This window comes from Gossypium arboreum, chromosome 5, assembly GCF_025698485.1.
Source record: "Gossypium arboreum isolate Shixiya-1 chromosome 5, ASM2569848v2, whole genome shotgun sequence".
NCBI lineage: Eukaryota > Viridiplantae > Streptophyta > Magnoliopsida > Malvales > Malvaceae > Gossypium > Gossypium arboreum.
The window spans coordinates 43,680,718-43,702,936 of record NC_069074.1 but is presented as its reverse complement, the minus strand read 5'-3'; the positions used below and the strand labels follow the sequence as shown (position 1 = coordinate 43,702,936).

At 32.0% G+C, this 22,219-nt stretch overlaps 1 protein-coding gene, 1 long non-coding RNA gene and 1 pseudogene across 2 annotated transcripts; 2 read left to right on the top strand and 1 right to left on the bottom strand.

Annotated features, from left to right (window-relative positions):
- Positions 1–461: 461 nt before the first annotated feature.
- On the top strand, positions 462–6,061 carry LOC108450136 (transcriptional adapter ADA2a-like). Its single transcript, XM_017747625.2, has 14 exons — positions 462–607; positions 694–800; positions 897–955; positions 1,420–1,607; positions 2,088–2,153; positions 2,293–2,418; positions 2,507–2,582; positions 2,838–2,898; positions 2,997–3,055; positions 3,223–3,327; positions 3,664–3,886; positions 4,576–4,786; positions 5,122–5,409; positions 5,597–6,061. Exons 2-14 carry the CDS (start codon positions 748–750, stop codon positions 5,786–5,788), a joined length of 1,707 nt encoding a protein of 568 aa, XP_017603114.1. The 5' UTR covers positions 462–607; positions 694–747; the 3' UTR covers positions 5,789–6,061.
- A 496-nt stretch (positions 6,062–6,557) lies between these two features.
- On the bottom strand, positions 6,558–7,253 carry LOC108451332 (protein S-acyltransferase 11-like; annotated as a pseudogene).
- A 6,520-nt stretch (positions 7,254–13,773) lies between these two features.
- LOC108452475 (uncharacterized) lies at positions 13,774–14,696 on the top strand. The gene is made up of 2 exons (XR_001866398.2): positions 13,774–14,060; positions 14,406–14,696. It is a non-coding gene; the product is annotated as an uncharacterized LOC108452475 (long non-coding RNA).
- Positions 14,697–22,219: the final 7,523 nt, after the last annotated feature.

Here is a 22,219-nt window from a genome sequence, read left to right as displayed (position 1 = left end):
TAGTCATTGAACTATTTGAAAGTTTTATTTAAATTACTTGTTATTAAGTTTTTTTTTTTAAAGTTGGGTAGCAAGATCTAGGCAAAGATTTAACGACTCGTAGGGTGGATCAATACCCATCGACAAGTAAAAGAACATACCTTAGCTTCAAGTGGATCTAATGGTCAGTGTCAAATATCGAAAAAAAAAGCTATTTGAATTTTAATTCATAGATTGATGACATTTAAAAATATTTCATAAAAAAAATTGAATTATAGAATAGAATGGAAATGATAACTTTTGATTGATACAGCAGTGTAAACAGAGAAGGCCCTACAATAACGATTTACTAGCTTAGTGATTTAAATGAAAACTTTCAAATAGTTCAGTGATTATTTTATAGTTTTTTGAAGTTGAGTTACCAAAATATAAACTTACTAATAGTTTAGTGACTTTGGGTGAAATTTACCCTATAATGAGCGGGTCGGATCCAGATCTAATGAAATAGGGTTATGTTGTGGATCGTAATCAAACCATAAACAAGTACAAGTTGTGGGTTCGGGTCAAAAAGTCCGAGTTTCTCCAACTTTCTCGCCTCTCACTTGCTTCCTCGTGTTGCTCATCTTCAGTAAGCAGTTACCGTTATGTCCAGTTCCCTTTTTCTTAAAATCTAGAAACCCTAATTTGTAATAACTGTCTCTCTATCTATTCTAGGGTAATTAGGGTTTAGAGTGGCTACTATTTGGGGGAATTAGGTGAATTGAAGGCATGGGTCGATCGAGGACAGTCTCTCGTCCAACTGAAGAGGATCTCAATCAAAGGTCTTCCCTTTTTTATGTTCTTAATTTCATTTATTTTCTCAGCTGTTCCGTTCAAAGATCTTGTTTTCAGTTAAAAATTCGCCCTTTCTTCTGTAGATCCAAAAGGAAAAAGACTGCGTCTGGTAGTGTCGAAAATGTAGAGCTTCCATCAGCAGGTATGACGAAATTTAGGGTCCCCTTTGATTGGTATTTTTATTATTTAATCTTTCTAAAGCTTGTTAGTTGCAAAAGGGATAATAGTAAAATTTTAATAATAAATATATGGTTTTACTTTTATTGATAATAAAATGCACGATTCTACTTTTATATAGAATGATTGCATTTCCAGATAGGGTTGTATTTTAACTATTAGCTCCTATTTTTATCACAAGTAGTTTTACTTTTACTTGGTTAGAAACTTAAGTTTATTTGGAAAAAGAAATAACAAGAAATCGAGTAGAAGTATCAAATCGAACTGAGCCCTAATAAGATGTAACTGGTTTAGCAATGCAATTCTTTTAAGTTTTGAAGTCTTACTTCCTCTTTTTTTTTTTTTTCTTAAAGTGATGACCTTTATGGATGATATTGCGTTTATTGGTTTATTTTGCTCATCTCCATTGATTCCATTTCTTTCAATAAGGTCTTGGGCAAGTACCGAGTGAAGCAAAAGGGCCAGCATTGTATCATTGTAATTATTGTAACAAGGATCTTTCTGGAATGGTTCGGATTAAGTGTGCAGTTTGTCCAGATTTTGATCTTTGTGTCGAATGCTTTTCTGTTGGAGCTGAAATTACTCCTCACAAGTGCAATCATCAATACAGGGTTATGGTTAGTCACCTTCTTTCTATTTACAATTTCCTTTTTCATTTTAGCAATTGAAGGTTATAGCATGATCGCTGATGGTTAACCAAAGTAAAGTATACTAGAGCTTTTGAAAAAAGTCTAAGGAACATGGTTACATAGGTCTTAAGTGAGTTAAAAACAAATTTGTTTTCTGTTCAATACCAATGGCATTTTTTGCTGAACCATATGTTTCATGCGTTTTATTACAACTGCATCCTACAACCTCTCCCTTTCTGTTCTATGCTAGAAAATCTTATTCACCTCTCCTGGAACCTCACTTTGGTGGGACATAACTTGGTGATTACCATCTGTGAATTTGTTTACTAACTGGGTCATCAATTGCTCTCATTCTTTTCATCATCTATGCTATTGCCGTCAGTAATTCTCATAATAAATGATTCCAAACATAGTTTTTCCCCATTTTGCTATTGGTTGGAGTATGCATTTTAATGTTCTTCCATGCAGGACAATTTGTCTTTCCCACTTATTTGTCCAGACTGGAATGCGGATGAGGAGATATTGCTTCTTGAGGTATTCCTATGTACTATCTTGCACTTTTAGGGGTATTTGATTTTTTATTGTTGATTGATCGCATATCTGGCAACTTCTGCTTATCCTCTTTTGTATTCCATTGGATTTGATGGTTAGAGGATGCATGCCTTATTTTCAGGCGATTGAAATGTATGGATTTGGGAATTGGGCTGAAGTTGCAGAACATGTTGGAACCAAGAGCAAATCACAATGTATTGATCACTATAATGCTATATACTTGAACTCTCCTTGTTTTCCTCTCCCAGTAAGACTTGTGTTATAATCTTGGATTTGAAGACATTACCTGGTTATTTTCTAGTAATAATAATTATATTCCATGGTTATTTTCTCAGGACTTGTCTCATGTTATGGGAAAGAGCAGAGAAGAGCTCCTTGCTATGGCCAAAGGGAATGGTCTAGTCAAAAAAGGTTAGACTAAACCCTTTCAAGTAAATCCCGGTTGCTAAATTTTTGCTATCGAGATGACTTTTTCTGGCTGTTTTCCTTCCCATAGTGATTTTTGTTTTGACTGGATCACTTTCTTTTTTCTTCTGGGAACAAGGTTGATCTGCAAATCGTCAATATTCTTGTTTGTCTGATTTGGTTTATCAGAATATTCTTGTCCTATTTTTGCATGTGCTTTAATGAAATGAATTTGCTAAGACTAAATGGTTATTTATGCAGAGTTCACCACACATGGTGAGCTTACCCTGAAACAAGAGTCTCCTGCTGGTGCAAAAGTCAAGTAAATGTCTTCCCTGTTGAATCTTTTCTGTTTTCTTTTTTTTTCCTGCTTTTATTTAAATTTTTATATTTATATGTTAATCTTCTATAATTGATCAGATATGAGGCACCAAGAAAGGAAGATCCAGCTCATCAATCCTCATGTAGCTTAACTGGAGGTATGACATCAGCTATTTTGAGACATCTTTATTGAAAGTGGATTGCCCTTTTGGTTTTCTTAAAGGCATGATTTTGTGGCAATATTAAACATAACACATTGTCTTTTCTGCTTAAAAACAAATATATATTATATCATATAAATGCAATGCATTGTCTTTGATGTCAGAAATAGGGTCCCATATTGATTCAAGGAGTGGTGGTAACACATTCCTAGGTGATGGTAAAAAGACCTCCAACATGGCCCAGATTAAAGATGGCATTAAAGTAGAAGGTATGCTCTCATTTTGTTGTACGTCATGACTGTTGCTTGTGACTTTACATTCTGCATGAAGTCATTGGCTATTGCCTGCATGGAAATGACAATCTAACAAATGATAGTAGGTAACTGTTGCAAAAGGTGGCTTATTCTGAAATGCTAATTAATTATTTTTCTATCTGTAATGTGAGTTAAGAGTTTGTTGAGTTAAGCAACTTCTTTTCCTTCTCCTTTTCCTATTCTTTAATTATTATTTTTAATTTTGGTGATTAATATGATGTAAGTTGTTGGTCATGTTCTGTGGATTTGTGCAAGTACTCTAACATCATTTTTCTTAAACCTTTTTCTTAGAACCTCAAGCAGACAGGAGCATTGGTGAGAAAAAGCCTAGGGTTTTCACTGAGGAGGAACCGTCTATGACTGAGCTGAGTGGCTATAATTTCAAGAGGCAGGAATTTGAGATTGAATATGATAATGATGCGGAGCAATTATTGGCAGATATGGAATTTAAGGATACTGACACCAAGGCTGAGCGTGAATTGAAGTTGCGTGTATTACATATCTACTCTAAAAGGTATTTATCTACAACAATGTGTATGCATGTTGTATATATTCTTGACATGGAAAAGGTTGATGATCATCAGCATTTTTCAATAAAAGGGTCTAAGAGGGAAGTATAGGAAGTGGCAGTTCTTGAAGAAAAAGATAACTGTGTTCTTGATCAATTATAATATACTTTCTGATTTTTCTTACATATATACAAACTCGATACGTAGAATGAAGCAATTTCTCTAAGCACATAATCTTGGTTGGAAAACTACTTGAAGCTCCTCTTAGGTGTTAAGAACAAAACTTTGTGTATGAGTTTTCAACTTCATCACCATCAAATATCAGGATAGAACTTTCCTATAATGTCATGACAATTTGGACTTGACTTCAGAATCTGTCTCTGCATTCGATCTTGAGTGCTGTTGGAGATTTTTAGTGCATTCAAGTTGGAGTGATTTGTGCTTGTGTTCTTTCATTTAGACAGCTCTATGTATATCATTAGAGCTGTATGTCTTATGTGTCTGCTTTTATATTGTCAATTGGCTTTACTAGTAGTTTTATCTTAGTTATAACTGATTGGAAAGATGAACAGCCTTGTAGCATACCATAGTCTGGCATTCAATACCATGCCACATACTACAACTTATGCTGAATCTTGTATTGTTATGTTTGTATCAAATTTGAGAGATTTATGGTATGGTGTTTTATCGACAGGCTTGATGAGAGGAAGCGTAGGAAGGACTTTATTTTGGAAAGAAATTTACTTTACCCTGATCCATTCGAGAGAAACCTCTCACCTGAGGAGAAGGAAATATATCAGCGTTACAAGGTGTTTATGCGCTTCCACTCGAAAGAAGAGCATCGGGAGTTGCTTAAGAGTGTCATAGAGGAGCATCGGATTGTCAAAAGAATACAAGAACTTCAGGTTAAATGCTTGCTTTGTGCTGACTTTGTATGCTTATTTGCTGCTTTCATGCACTGGTGTAGATTTCCACAAAATGAAAATTAGTTTTCAAATGAGATTGAAGTTTGATTACATTATTTTCCTGTTCTGGGAGCACTGAAGCCGAATACTAGGAACTAGAAATCTATGCACCTTTTGACTCGGTTTTGGCTTTCATCTTTTAATCATATAGTTGTATTTCTTCATCTCAAATGGTTCAATTCCACAATGATTGCTATCCCTTGGGGCTGAACCTCCAAATACAACTATTTAAGCATCAAAATTTTGGAACATTATTCAGGTGAATTTATATGCAGGAAGCTCGAGCTGCTGGTTGTCGAACTGCTGCTGAAGCCAATAAATTTATTGAACAGAAGAGGAAAAAGGAAGCTGAAGAAAATGCCCAGAGACTGAAAGAAAGTGTACAAGCTGGTCCTAGTGGTAAAGTGTTATTGCATGGCAGTCCGAGGGGTATTGTGAGGGGTTCCACTGGTTTACAACCTTTTAGTAAAGAATCTTCAACTGTTTTAGGACAAACTACTTTAAGCACTTTGGATGATTGGGATATCACTGGATTCATAGGAGCTGATTTATTGTCTGATTCTGTAAGGATACCCTCCCTACGCTGTTGTATATCGCATAGACATACGGTTATCTTTTACAACCCCAAGTTTAAGTAATTGAATAACTGTCAAACTTTGGGGATACAGGTGAAAAGCTTAGAGTTTGATTGGAAACTATTTGTGTATATTATTTCGGATTTTGGGTCTCTTATAATGTGCTTGTGTGCAGGAGAAACAGCTTTGCAGTGAGATCAGAATACTGCCGTCACATTATCTCTCAATGTTGCAAACCTTATCAATGGAGATTATGAAGGGAAATATTAGCAAGAAATCTGATGCCCACAACCTGTTCAAAGTTGAACCGGGCAAGGTGGATAGGGTGTATGATATGTTGGTAAAAAAGGGGATTGTTCAAGTTTGAACAAAATTCAGCGCCTCCAATTTTGTAGATTGAAATTGTATAGATCTATGTGATAGGAAGAAGCACAAATAGTGTTGCTCATTTATTATACAATTTATATAAGCAACAACATTTGCATGCTTCTCTCTTGCCATGTTTTACATGGAAAATTACAAGAGAGAGAATTTCCACGTCTGTTTTCCTCCCAAGAAGAGATTTATGTTGCTTCTGAATTCGGGTTCGAGCGCGTATTACAGTATATTTAATGTTTTTATATTTTACTTTATAGGAAAAGTCTAATTTTCTTTTGCTACATTTAAATTTGAAAGTTAATTTTAATATTATATTAATTAACTTATTATTGTTAAATAATAAATTAGAATATAAAAATATTTTATTAAAATTATTTTGAATTAGAAAATTCAATAAAAAATTTTAACTTTACTGGAAAATTTTGGTAAAAAAATTTTAATATAGAGTTAAAGTATATTAGTAAATTTATCTCTAATTTATAAAGATAATGATAAATATCAAATGAAGTGTAGTGTTAGTTTTCAATTTTCACTTAAAAGTGTAGTGACAAATCTGCATATTAACCTAAGTCAAGTCATAGATTTAAGAACAATTAATGCAATTATTATTTAAAAACAATTTGGGAGGGGCTATCTAATCTGTAATGATAAGTTTATTAAATTGATGCAAATTGAATTTTTAACTCGTTGGATATCAACATTAATATTATTATTAATACAGCAGAAGGTGAAGAAATTCAGGAGTAAAAATGCCTTTTTTTCTATTTTTTGCGGGAAAACAGATTCTTAGGAGAATACATGTGAGAATACGATGGAATCAAACCTTGCTCTGCATCTCCTGTAACCAAAAATGGCGACTGAAATTCCATTGTTCAAACTCCCAAATTACCTGCTATGTTACAATTTTTAATGAAATTTAAAAAAAGAAATAACATCACACCCAGAGTAACAAATATGTTCACGTCTTGTGTCTCTTTCGCGAATTCCGCAGAGTGGGCAAGAATCTCAACATCGAATACCGACATCCGAAGAAGCGCAATAGATTCTGGCAATCTTTTTCTTTCACATGATCCCCTTCCCGTGAACTCAAATGGCTGAGGTATGTTCGCCCTTCGTATATGTAACACAGTTGCTGCCATAGCAGTACGCTTAACTTATCTCCACCGATATGCTGGCAATGAAAAGATAAATTAAAGCCAACCCTCTTACCGGCAGTTCCATTGCTGAGCTTAACAATGCCACAAGACCTTCCCTGCTTGCCAACATCACCAGACCCGTGCTGAAAATGGTCGAGTGTTCCGGCGGTTTGTACCTCAATGGCGGCCATATAAGGAAACTCGTATATGCAGACATCACTGTTACGTAAATTGTGCTGAATATAGCTGAAATTAGAAAAGCTATGAAGTGCCGATGATTCGCTGCGCCTACACAGTTCCCTATCTGTGTCATCGTCATCATCACAAATCAATTAGTTCGATTGTCTCTGCTAATACATCATTCCACTAAGCTTAAACACTAAAATAAGGTTAATTACTTACAAAAGGATAGTGATGATCCATATCCAATATACACATTCCACAGGAACGGCAGTGTCGCAGTGATGTGCTCTTGGCGATTTGGGCTTGGAACAGTAATGGCAGAAAGTATAGTTTTCAAGCTCACCTTTCCCCACAACCGTATAGCTTCCCCACAATATCATCGGAGGTGCACCGGCGCATTGGAATGCCGATAGACCGAAAGTGGAAATAGTCGTCAATGCCAAGATTGTCGTTATGACTGAATGAACAATCCCACTGGTATAACTTACCAAGAAAATAATGGGAAACGCTGCCCATACCCCGCCACCTACGGTTTGATGTCGAAACATAAAACTTAATGTAATACTGAGTGTGGAATATGGATATGTGAAGCAACTTACATATGACAAAGAGCATGAAACTAAAAAGAAAAGAGACAAAGCAACGATCACGCAAGCGCCTCCAGAGAAGACATTGGTTTTGGTTTTTACTTAGGTTATGATTTGTAATGGCTCCACACCATCCGCACTTGAAAGCCGATCCGAGTGTTGGAAGCAGGAGCCCCAATCCACATCCCCAGCACGTTGTTCCTTTCTCCTCCGTCACTGCTGTTACAAGATGTTGCTACAATTTCGAACAGTTCAACCCATTAACATATACAAATGAAATTTCAACTTTCAGCACAAATTTTTATGATCCATTTTACAACACAAAAAATTCTTGATTTATATATGCCAAATCGGATGAATGTATCAAAATAGATGAAAAACATATCATGATTCTAACCTGATTATGTAATTTGTAGAAATAAAAACGGATTCCTCAGTTTCTGCTTTTGTGAAATGTAAATAACACACAATTAGGATCGGTGTAATCCCAACACAAAATCCCCTGCCAGGTAAAATATATCATAGTAGCTTAGCTTCTTTTTTTATTAATGATTATATTATTTTTTAACCTTCATCAAATTCAAACCTAAATTAATAAGAATCAAAAACAAACAAACAAATAAATACGATGAAAGGAAGACGAATGAGAAATAAAATAAAAAATGAAAAAAGAAAGAATAAAACTCACCTTGCCCGATTCAGCCATCTTCTTCGGGCTTAATAATAATAATAATAATGATAATAATAATATATATTATTATTATTATTATTATTATTATTATTATTTACTCAATTTTAGCGTGGGTATTCTTCTATCTTACATTGAACCTTGAAATTTGAACCAGGAAAAATCAAAATTTTTGAAAAGGAAAATACTGGATTTGAATTTAAATTTCGAAGATTAAAATAATAATAATAATTATTATTAAATTTTTATTTTCTAGTTTCAAGATCGGGTTTCTTGAGCATTGGGCTTCACCCATGTTTTTACTCAACCATATAAGATACGAGGCATTACCGAACTTAATATGATCAATCATGTAAAAATCATCCATAAAATTTCTTCTAAATTAAAAACTTTCATACATATGTTTAACGTCTCTTATATGGGCCTATGGGGCTCAAAACATACATTCAGGATGGTTCGGGACCAAACCGTAAACATATAAAACTTTTACAACACTTAGAAAATTTTCACACTTTGGAGAGTCACACACCCGTGTTTTCAACCCGTGTAACTCTCAGTTTATAACTTCATCACCCTTGTCAGTCGTACACTTCATAAAAATAACAAGAAACATGTATGGGCTCATTTCTCATTAAATTTCTCATATATACACAATTTCACGTTATGTAATCATACAACATATATCGCCTATATCTCGTAATCTAAATATATTTTATAACAACTTATCTTGATTTCATACTATTTCATATTTAAACTTAAATAACTAAAGTATTTGAAATATCATCTTTATGCAAATAGTACACATGAGGTATATAATTCTATAATTATGAATAAACACATTTATCAAACATTTTCCATATTCATATATCAATGTCTCATGTCTCCATATATCAATAACTGTCATTTTCATGAATTCCGAGTTCAATTTCATAATTATTTGTCTCATGTACAATTTATTCCATGTCGGAACTTTATTCATTAAAACATTTGAATTATCAATACATATGGACAGTACATTCAAGATGAACAATTATATAATCACAAATGAATTCATTTATCAACCAAGTTCTATACTCATATCTTATCAACTCGTACTTTCTTGTATCATATAATTCCATGTAACACTTACCAAACTTTGTCAAATTAGTGAACGTCTTACGGAATTGAGTACTTCGTTTTCTCGATGCCATAGTTCAACTATGGTTTTACACATCTTCACATAATGATGCCATAGCCCAGCTATGGTCTTACACATATTCATATATCGATGCCATAGCCCAGCTATGGTCTTACACGTAATCACATATCACATATCGATGCCATAGCTCAGCTATGGTCTTACACGAATCACATATCTCACTGATGCCATATCCCAGATATGGTCTTATACGGAAATCACTTGTCACTTGTAGCCGAAGCTACCACTATTCACTGATCAGGTAGCCGGAGCTACCATTTTTCACTGATCAGGTAGCCGGAGCTACCACTTTTCACTGATCAGGTAGTAGAAGCTACCACTTTTCACTGATCAGGTAGCCGAAGCTACCACTTTTCACTTGTCATTTGTCCTTGATCAGATAAGTGTAGCCGAAGCTATCACTTATCACTTGTTGCTATGGTCCAACCATGATCTTTTCCTTCAATTCATCTTGTCACTGAACTAAAATGCTCAATTTGATCATTTATTCAATTTTCATGCTTTTACATTATTCACGATTTTATCATCAATACATATGAAATAACACATCATGAAATTCATAAAATTAACAAATAATCACTAAAATTTAGCCATATAAACTCACAAGTTCAATTTTTGTATTATAACGATAATCATACTTTCATAATAAATATTCCAAATAAAACATTATATCATTTCTAATCCAACACTTATCGATTATAATTGGGCATGTGATCAATTTATACACGAGTCATTCATATATTTTTCCTCCTCCTCCTCTCCATCCACATCCTTGGTATAAATAACACACTTGTAAGTAACATTATCCATAATTTTCACTAATTACTTATGTGAATATTCAAGCTATCAACCCGTGTCATAGTCACTAAATTATTTATATCTGAAGCTACGGAACTCTAAATTAAGATCCGCTAATTTTTCCTGAAACTAGACTCACATATCTTCTTACCATAAAAATTTCATAATTTTGACCTTGTCTCACAAAATTTATCATATCTCATGATTTAAAATTTCATTGCTTACATCATTTCTTCTAAAAGAAACTAGACTCAATAAGCTTTAATTTCATATTTTATTCATCCTCTAATTCCATTTCTACAATTTTTGGTGATTTTTCAAAGTTAGACTACTGCTGCTGTCCAAAACAGTTTTAGTGCAAAATGTTGATTTCCATTTTGCCCCAAATTTCACAATTCATACAATTCAGTCATTGCTCAATTAACCCCTCAATTAAGATAATTTTCTCAATTAATACTTTTACTAGACATTATAAGTTATTTCATAACTATTGAAATTCAGAATTTCCACATAAAACTCTAACTTCAAACTCTTTTACAATTAGGTCCCAAACATTCACTTTCTATTCAATTCTTTCAATAAAATCAGCATATAAATAATTTAAAGCTCTAATTCCATGCCAAATCGTCATATACTTCCAGCACATATTCATATAAACTTTCAATTTCTTTCATAGAATCAAAAACTAATGACTTTAACAAGTGGACCTAGTTGTAAAAGTCACAAAAACACAAAAACTTCAAGAAATAATCAAGAATTGAACTTACTTGAAGTAAAAATATGAAAAACCAGCTTAAGGGAACTCTTCCATGGTGTTTTTGCTGATGAGAATGGAGAAAAATAAAGAGAAATCTAGATAATTCCACTTTAGTCCTAGCTTTATTAAGTAAATTTTGCAATTTTCCAATTTTGCCCTTAATTCTCCTTATTTTCTTGCTGATTTCATGCCATTGCCGTCCAGCCCAAAGAGACCTTGGGTCTATTTTCCTTTTAAACCCTCTTTCTTTTATCATTTAAGCTATTTAATCATTTCCCACAATTTTGCATTTAATACAATTTAGTCCTTTCTGTTCAATTAACTATCAGAACTTTAAAATTTCTTAACGAAACTTTAATACTGACTTATTAACACTCCATAAATATTTATAAAAATATTTATGGCTCGATTTAAAATTCTCGAGGTCTCGATACCTCATTTTCGATTCTAATTATTTTAATATTTATTTTAGTACACTATTCACTATTTCAAAATTTTTCCTAACTTCACATTTAACTTATACTCACTAAATTAATAATATTTCCTACTCATTTGTCCGATTTAGTGATCTCTAATCACTGTTCCGACACCACTAAAAATTAAGCTGTTTCAACTCTCCCCCCCTTTAGGGATTTTCGCCCCGAAAATCTTATCGAAAAGTTGCTTTCTACACTCATGAAATATGCATAAGTAATATGTGTAATTAAAAATAATATACAATAAAAATAATGTTTAAGCTATTTAATTATAATAACATATGAAATATGTACAATATTAAATATATATAATTGATGAAAATAATAAAGGTTATATAATAAAATAAAGTTTTACTTGAATGGTAAATTAAATATTTTACCAATATAATTGGTTGAAGTTTAAATCCTATTATATACATATTTTTATTTTTTAAAATAAAAAAAATTAAAGAACTCTCAAATAATATAATTTATTTTAATTATAAAAAAATATTTTTACATATTTTTAACCGAGTCGGTGATCAATCGAAAACCACAATAACTCATACTTAAATAATGATATAGATAATGTAATAATAAGAACATAATATTAGCAGATGTTGTAATCATAACCTCTGAATTTTAAATGATATGACTTGCAGTATTCCATTCAATTTATTTTTGTTGAACTCTATTGATGCACAAATGTGGACTTGGTGGGTTCACCCAAAAGTTGAGAGTCGTATAAGTGGATGGAGGTCGGGAAAAACTCGAAGAAAGGGGCTTATATAGCGTAAGTTTGGTTCAATGGAATGAATCAGCCCAAATTTAATGAGCCTGTATCAAAGCAAACGTTTGGTATAGCGTAATTGTTTATTGCACGTCCTGTTGTTTAGCTCTCTATTCCATTAATCATTGAATAGGGGTTGAAACTTGAAATTAGATGTAATCATAGGTTGGGTCGGGTCGGGTTTGATGTAAAATTTTAGGTTTATTTTTTAAGTTCGAGTCTAGTTTGAAAAATGGGTATAAAATTTTACAAAGTCCTTTCAGATAAAAAGATGCTAAACTCGAACTCGTTCTGACCCGTTGGTATTAATTTTTTTATATAAAAACAAATTTAAAAAATATAATATATCAAATACACTAAAAATATTAAAATAAATATTTTTAACAAATTGTAAATACATTTAAAAAAAGTTGTACAATATAAAAAAATAACAACAAAATAGTAGCAATATAATAATAAAATAATAGAGAAAAAAATTAGCCAAATTTCAGTTGGGACGAGTCAAACAATTCTTACCCGAGGCCTAACCTGTTTAGAAAACGGGTATTATTTTTGTTCGATCTCATTTTTTGAACCTATGTTTTTGCTTAAACCATTCCACTTTTCAGACAAACATTTGTACCTAAACAAGCGATCTATCCCATGATCACATCTAGTTGAAACCACTCTTCAGTTCGTTCATTCAAAGCAAAGTTTTACTTTCCATTTATTAATCATGTCTTTTTGTATTTTCCTATTCTCTTTTACACATTGTTCTAATTTTCCCATTTCTTTTCATGTCTCCTCTTTAGAAAGAATTGTATGAAACTAGGATATCATGTCATTTGTATCCCTTTCTAATAATTTAATATTATCTCAGTATTTTCATCCTAAATATCAGCACATTATGTTGGATTTAATTTTTTTTTAGGATGAAAATGTTAAAATGACATTAAATTATTGGAAAGAGATAGAAATGACATGGTACCCCAATTTCATATAATACTTTCTCCTCTTCCCTATCTGAGTTTGGGGGTGTTCAAATGATTAATCGGACCAAACTAATATTAATCGAATTAATCAAATATTTTAATCCTTTAATTATTAACCGAATTGAAATTTTTTCAAAAAAATTAACTGAACCGAAATTTATAAATTTTTATTTTTTTGTTAAAATAAGTATAAAACATATCAAAAATAAATTGATAATATTTATTTGATCAAATTATTTGAATTAAGCGAATTAAAACTACTTATAATTGATATTATTAATTATTAAGTTCGATTAATTACTTGATAGATAACTAAACTTCAAAAAAATCATTAACCGCCTTTCGATCGAATTAGATTGAGTAACTGATCGATTAAATAAATTAAATCAATCCAATCTATCAATTGGATTTTAACATAAATTTGAATATCCTATTTGAGTTCCTTTTGTTTTTATGTCTTTTTATGTCCTGAATCCATTGTTGAGATATTATCTACACTTTCAACTACAACCTTCGCATTCATTCCCTTCTCCATTTCCAAAGCCCTAAACACCAAATTCCCTTTCTTTCCTTGATGCATACACACTCATCGTTTCTCACAGGCTCACCTTGAACAAGTATGCCCTTCTTTCTATTGCACCCAAAAAGAAAATGCGAGAAGAAGAAAAGAAAGAAATAAAAGAGAACCCTTAGAACAAGTATGTCCTTCTTTAATTTCTATATTTCTTGAATTATCATTTATTTTTTATATATTTTGTTTAATTCGTTGCTCTCTCTAATTTTTATATCCAGTTAATTATATAGTTCCGGGGAGATTTGTTTATCATCTCTATTTTAACTTAAGATATATTGCTGTTCTTTAGTTTTCATGTTCTTGGTTAACAGAAGAATTGGTAATGGTCAAGTTTTCAAAGGAAAATACCTTTTTCTCATGGGATTAATTAAGTCTTAAATGCTGTTCAGTTTCTGCTCTAACAAATGAATTAATTGATTATGAATTGAATTCCTTATCTTAATTCTATTTGTCGATTATAAATTTGCAGGTTATTTGTAAGAAATACTAGTGGGAAGTCAAAATGCAGGCTTGCAATGGAGCTGCAATGATGGGTTCTCTACAACGGCTTATACTGGTGAAAGGGAATACACCAATATAAATAAAGAACGGGTCAAATATATGTATATACTTAATAGTTAATTTCAAATTAATGATAAGTTGATTAGGAATTAGGGTTAATGTGCCAAAGTTATATATATTAAGGTTATGCTACTCAAATTACACACAATATAACTTTTCTAATCTCTCATTTTTAGAAAAAAGAAAACCATTTTCTCAAGATTTATTATGTGCTAATTTGGAAGATCAAATCTCCAATATCCGAAAAAATTTTAGAAACCTAAGGATTTAGCTACGCTTCTGCATCTAGTTCTGTTGTCGTTTTTTTTTTATGATTTGATATGATAGATCTTAATTTATGGTTCATTAAATTTTATTTATATCTTGATTTATGATTTTAACAAGTGACATCCGAATATTGTCATGTTGAATCATTGAGAATATATTGATGAATTTAGTATTTTGATTTGATATTCTAATTAAAGTATATGTTGAATTTTTTAAATTTATTTTTAAGTTTGTTTTGATTTTTATGAATTTGAAAGGCGCAATAGATTCGACTTCTTCTATTCTTTTTTGTTTTTGTTCTCTTTGCTGTTAATCTATTCTTAATTTAGGGTTTCATAAGTTTCTGTTCATGTTGCAAATCTAGCCTTTGTTCCCTGGTAGAGAAACACAGATAGGTGAACAGAAAGGGAAATCCTTCTTGTGTTGATAACTGATATCATCTGGTTTTCTTCTTTTTTTTTTTTTTTTTTTTGGAAAATCCTAGTTGAAATGTCAACTTTCTAATGCATTGGTGAACTAAAATTTCATTGATTCCCAGTGTTAATGTCAATGTTTATTGTTTAATTGGTCTTTTCAGCATGTAATTGCTAATTGCTTGCGTAATATCTGGAAATTAGCATAATTGGGTTGCACTTTCATGATAGAATTTTCATTGTTTATTTATTTATCTATTATCATTTTTATTTTATTTTTTGACATGCGTGATTATTGGTAATCATGGATTTAGAAGCTAGAGAGAATATTGAAAAACTACTGGTTGTCTCTTTTGCCAGTACTGTGAGAATAGAAGAAGATTTTATATTTATTAATTGTTGGCTATTTGAATGCTCGATGAGTCTCTTGTCTGTTCTATACCGAATGTTTTGATTAGTTTAATGTATAAATTGTGCTTCTGAATTAAACTCTATTGGAAAATTATCAAATATGAGATTGAGAGAAATATTTTAAAATAAATAAATTCATATTTTGGCCTTTAATTAAAATTTCTAATATTTTAAATTAATTAGTTGAATCAAAATATCGTTAAAGTGTGCGTAAATTAGTTTATTTAAAATATTAAGATAATTATATGTTTTTATGATTCATGTGTTTATTAATTGACCCAAATGTAAGTTAATATTTGGCAGAATTTTAACAACATCTGTGGTGGTAAATGTGTGGCAATTTTAAGGTATTCTATGTGAGCAATAAGTTAACCCAAAGATTAATTAATTGTTTGACATAGTTTATTGCCAATGTTTGATTGCTACAACAAGAGAAACGCTTACTGTTAATATTATTCAAAGACTTGATATTAATGTTGTGTTTGGTATCTTAAGATGAAATTAGTCATTATCTTGAATTTATTGTTTACTTATAAATATTGATGTGAGCTTATTTTTATTTGTTTTATATTTAGTTAGTTCATCTTCTACTACCATAATATCTGCTAATATAAATTCTATATCCAAGCTTAATGGGACTAATTCTAAGGAATGGAAAAGACACTCACTTATAGTGATTGGTTGTATCGACCTAGACCTTATAATAAGGGAAGAATAACTTGCACCTCTCACTGCGGAAAGCACCCTTGATGTTAAGAGGGATTTTGAGAGGTGGGATCATTCAAATCGTTTAAGTCTAATAATCATGAAACACAACATTTTAGAAGCCATTACAGGCATAGAATTTGAAGAGATTACTCAGCCAATGGTTTCCTTGATGAAATTGAGAAACGTTTGGCTAAAAACGATGATGACATCACTTTTGACTTCTTTAATGTCTATGAAGTATAAGGGTCAACGAAATGTAAGGAAGTACATTATGGAGATGTTCCATATTGCTTCAAGACTTAAGGCACTTAAGATCGAGCTTTCTAAGGAATCACTTGTTCTTATGGTTTTGGTATCATTTTCTGCACAGTTCAATCAACGTAAAATTAGTTATAATTGTCAAAAGGAGAAATGGACTCTAAATGAGCTCATTTCTCATTGTATACAAGAGAAAAAAAGATTGAAACATGATAAGTCTAAAAGTAGTCATTTGGCTAATGCCCCTAAAGACAAGGGCAAGAAAAGAAAATATCAGAATGAAGCTGCTAAGGGTCCAGCTCAAAAGAAACAACAACAAGCCACAGAAAGTTGTTTCTTTTGTAACAAGTCTGGATATATAAAGAAAAATTGTATCAAATATCATGTCTGGCGTGCAAAGAAAGGTGTTAGCTCTAGTTTTTCGAGTATTTTGATATAACAAAAAGTATATTAAAAATTCCCTACTTGAATTTGCAAAAAAATTCTTTATAAGTCCTTAAAATTATTTTCAAAGTGTTGGACAAGATAAATATTTAAAAAGTCTTAAATTAACTTAATTTTTAACGAGTTTTTGAAGTCTAAAGGATTTCGACTGATACTTAGGTGGACAAGTATCGGTAGAACTCAAGATAGAAAGACCTTGAAAAGGCTACAGAATTCTACTGGTAGAATTGAGAGTTCTACCGATATAACTCTGGGTTCCACCGATACAACCCGGACTTCTATCAGTAGAACGCGCTCTAGTGTGCAAGGTAGTTTTGGCCTGGAATCTCTACCGGTACCCTGGTCTGATCTACCAATACAACCAGAGTTCTACCAATACCTTAAGAACTTCTACTAAAACAAGTCAAGGCAGTAGCCAAAGTTCAACCTCCCATTCACTTCTACCGATACTCTGCTGGGTTCTACCGATACTAGTTGAAACCTTTAGAGTTCTACTAGTATAAAGGGACCTCTACCGATACAACAAGCCTAACGGTCATATTTTAAAAGGACTTCTACAGATACAAGTCCATTTCTATCAATACAACGAAGCTATAGACTGCATTTAATACTAGTTTTTATGGCTGCAACGACTCTATTTTGTTTCTAATAGCTACAAATGTCCATAAGGTTGTTAGAGAACTTAAATACAAGGTCAATGTTTCTCATTAATATATAGAAACAAGTGCCTAAATTCTAATAACTCAATTTTCCAATCTTTTTCAATATTTTACTAAATATTTCTTGTACACACTTGTGAGTTAAGTCTTCTATCATTCTTTCAAGCGTTGTAACTTTGTGTGAGTGCTTAATTGTTGATTATCTACCTTTTAGAGGAATCATCTTAGTCATCATTATTTTCTCTGATTTGTGAGGTGTTACTTAATGTTTTGGGTAGAAAATCTTAAGGAGAAGTGGTTCTATCTTACATTTGAAAAGATATGAATATGTAATGTTAAACCTTGTCCTTAAAGGTTTAAATCTAGTGGATTTGGGAAATCCTTAGTTGAGGAAAGTTAAAGTTGTGGAGGTAGGCAATTGTGGTCGAACCACTATAAATACTTGAGTTGTTTTATCTTTTTCATTTCCCGAAAACGTTTTAATGCACCAATTCACCCCCTCTTGGTGTATTTCGATCTCAACAAAAGGTATAACTCTTCATTTAGTCTGTTCTAAGGTTAATTTAGCTTTAATACCTAGAAACACTTGGTGGATAGATTCTAATGCTACTACTAACATACTATGCAGGGTTGCCTGAGTTACCGAAAGCCAAGTGATAGTGAAAGGCACATCTTCATGGGCGATGGAAAATCGGTAAAAGTGGAAGCAATTGGGCATTTTAGGTTATTATTAGGAACTGTTTTTTATTTGGATTTAAAAGACACTTTTATTATACCGTCATTTAGATAAAATTTAGTTTATATTTTTTCGTTGGACAAATTTGGATATTATTGTTTATTCAGAAATAATCAATTTAGTTTGTCTTTAAATTTGAATATTGTTGGAATTGGTTTTTTAAATACTTATGACAACCTTTATTTGCTAGAAACAGTTGCATCCTATAACAAAACATTGCATGTGGAATCATGGGGTATTAAATGTAAATTAAATAAGGAAAATTCAGCATCATTATGGCATAAGCGCTTAGGTCATATCTCAAAAGTTAGAATTGAACGCCTTATGTTTGATGGTATTTTAGAGTCCCTTGACTTCACAGACTTTGATGTCTGTGTCAATTGCATTAAGGGAAAACAGACCAAAACAGACCAACAAATCTTTAGACGTCTTAGTATTAATTCATACAGATATTTGTGGGTCATTCCCTACGGCATCCTGGAATGGTCAACAATATTTCATAACATTCATAGACGATTACTCACGTTACAAGTACCTATATCTCATTCATGAGAAATCTCAGTCTCCGGACGTGTTCAAAGCTTATAAAGCTGAAATTGAGAATCAACACAACAAAAGGATTAGAAACATTAAATCTAATCGTGGTGGTGAGTACTACAGTTGATATGATGGCTTAGGTGAACAATATCCAGGACTATTTACGAAATTCCTAGAGGAATACGGTATTGTCCCACAATACACTATGCCAGGATCACCTAGTATGAATGGTGTAGTTGAAAGACAAAATAGGACTCTAAAGGATATGGTAAGGAGTATGATTGTTCATTCTATCTTTCATGAGTCCCTCTAGGGAGAAGCATTAAAGACAACTTCTTACATTTTAAATAGAGTACCCAATAAAGTAGTTGCAAAAACACCTTATGAGCTTTGGACAGGTCAAAAGCCTAGTCTAAAACATTTTCACATTTGGAGATGTCCAACTGAAGTAAGGCTTTATAGGCCACATGAAAAGAAATTGAACTCCAAAACAGTGAGCAGCTACTTTATTGGCTATTTAGAGCAATTTAGGGGCTATAAGTTTTATGATCCCATAATTAGGAATACTTTTTAGACAGGAACTGCAACATTTTTTAAGAATGTTGAGTTTGGAGGGGGAGAAATAAGGTTAGAGACATTGCTTTTGAGGAGAATTAGATTCTAACTCAGTTCCTACTATCACATTTGACGATGTTCAATTTCTCATACCTATTGATCAAGAAGTGAATCCATAAATTCAACAAGCCAATATTTAACAACTCCCTATTCAAGATGAGGTAATTGTTCTAGAAGAACAAACTCAACAACAAGTGTCATTAAGGAGGTCAACAAAAGAAAGGAGAAATATTATTCCAGACGATTATGTTGTATTTCTCCAAGAACATGAGGATGATAATGGAGAAGGAAAATGATTCAATCAACTTCATCAGGCCATGAAATGTTCTAATTCTCAAAAGTTGATTTATGTCATGAAAGATAAGTATAAGTCTATGCAAAACAATAAAGTTTAGGAACTTGTCCCGTTACCTGAAGGTGCAAAACCAATTGGTTGTAAATGGATATTTAAAACCAAGAATGATGCAAATGGTGATATGGAGAGGTATAAGGTGCATCTTGTAGCTAAAGGATATACTCAAAAAGAAGACATTGATTTTACAAAGACTTTCTTTCCAATTTCGTCGAAAGACTCTTTCAAGATAATCATGGTGCTTGTAGCTCATTTTGATCTTGAGTTACATCAGATGGATGTTAAGACTATTTTTCTTAATGGTGACATTGAAGAAATAATTTATATGGTGCAACTAGAAAACTTTGAGTCGAAAGACCCAAAGAATATGGTTTGCAAATTGACAAAGTTCATCTATGGACTCAAACAAGCTTCTCGTCAATGGTACCACAAGTTTCATCAAGTAATTATTTCGTTCAGTTCTGAGATGAATATTGTTGATGATTATGGGTATCACAAATTCAATGGGAGTAAGCACATATTTCTAGTTCTACATGCCAATGACATTTTGCTTGCCATTAATGATATAGGCTTATTGCAAAAAACTAAAAGGCTTTTATCTATGCATTTTGAGATGAAAGATCTTGGGGAAACCTTTTTTTTTTTTAAGAATTCAGATACATCGAGACCGATCTTGGGGTATTCTTAGGTTGTCACAAAAGAGATATATCGATAAAGTACTCAAAAGGTTTAACATGTAAAGTTGTAGACCAGGTGACACCTCTGTCGCTAAAGGAGACAAATTTAGTCTTACTCAATGCCCTAAAAGTAACCTTGAAATTCAAAAAATGCAAAAGATTCCCTATGCATTAGCTGTTGGGAGTTTAATGTATACTCAAGTATGTACATGTTCAGATATTGTGTACATTGTCGAGATGTTAGGTAAATATTTAAGCAACTCTGGTATAGACCATTAGATAGCAGCCAAAAGGGTTATGAGGTATCTTCAGAGAACAAAAGATTACATTCTTACTTATAAAAGATCAGATCTTTTGGAGTTCGTAGGGTATTCTGATTCAGATTTTGTTAGGTGCCAAGATAGCAGGAAATCTACATCAGGCTATATTTACCTCTTAGCTGAAGGAGCTATATCTTGGAAAAGTGTCAAACAAACACTTATAGCTTCATCCACTATGGTAGCAGAGTTTGTAGCATGCTATGAGGCATCAAACCATGGAATATGGTTGCGAAACTTTGTCACTAGGCTACGTATTTTGGAGAATGTAAAAAGACCATTCAAATTATTTTGTGACAATAAGTCAACAGTGATGTATTCCAATAACAATAGGAGTTCATCTAAGTTAAAACATATTGATATAAAGTTTCTAGTTGTGAAAGAAAGAGCGCAAAATGGTTAATATCCATAGAGCGCATTGGGACAAACTCCATGATAGCATATCCACTCACAAAAGGTTTACCACCTAAGGTCTTTCATGAGCACACTGCTCACATGGGTGTTACATTATTTGAGGATATCATGATTTAGTAGGAATTTATACTTTATTTGCTTCATGTTTTTTTTCAGAAATTTATTTATTTGGTTATTTTCTGATCAAAAATTAGGTATTCAGTTTATTCACTCTGTTTGTTATTTTGATACTGACCTCACTTAAGTTTAAAGAAGACGAATATGAAATGAAAATATTTAGATCATATTGCATGTAATTTCCATGCTACATATCCATACTTGATCTATGTCATTTGGTTGTGTTAATATACATGATCAGGAATGTATTTAGTTACAATATATGTAACAAAAATCTCCTTAGTTCTATATTAGCATAATTAATGGACGAGATTATTTGAAATACCATTTGGATATGATAGTAAAATTTTTGAGCTCATAAGGTTATATAATGACATGTAATTATAGAGTAATTAGTATATATATGTGATCCAAGTGGGAGATTGTTGGAAAATATGGACATCACATATATAATAAGGGTAATTACATGTTATTATTTACTATCATGATAGGTTAGCCCAAATTAAAAGTGATGTAATTTGGTTAAGGTTTATTGGGCTTTAATTATTAAATAAAGTATGGGTCAAATATGTGTAGATACTCTAGTAACTAATTTCTAATTAATGATGGGCTGATTAGGAATTAGGGCTAATGTGCCAACATTATATATATTAGGGTTATGGTCTCCAAATTACACACAAGGTAACTTTTCCAATATCCCATCTTTAGAAAAGAGAGAGACACCTTCTCAAGATTTCTTGTGTACTAATTTGGAATATCAAATCTCCAAGATCCGAAAAATTTCTAGGAGGTACGAT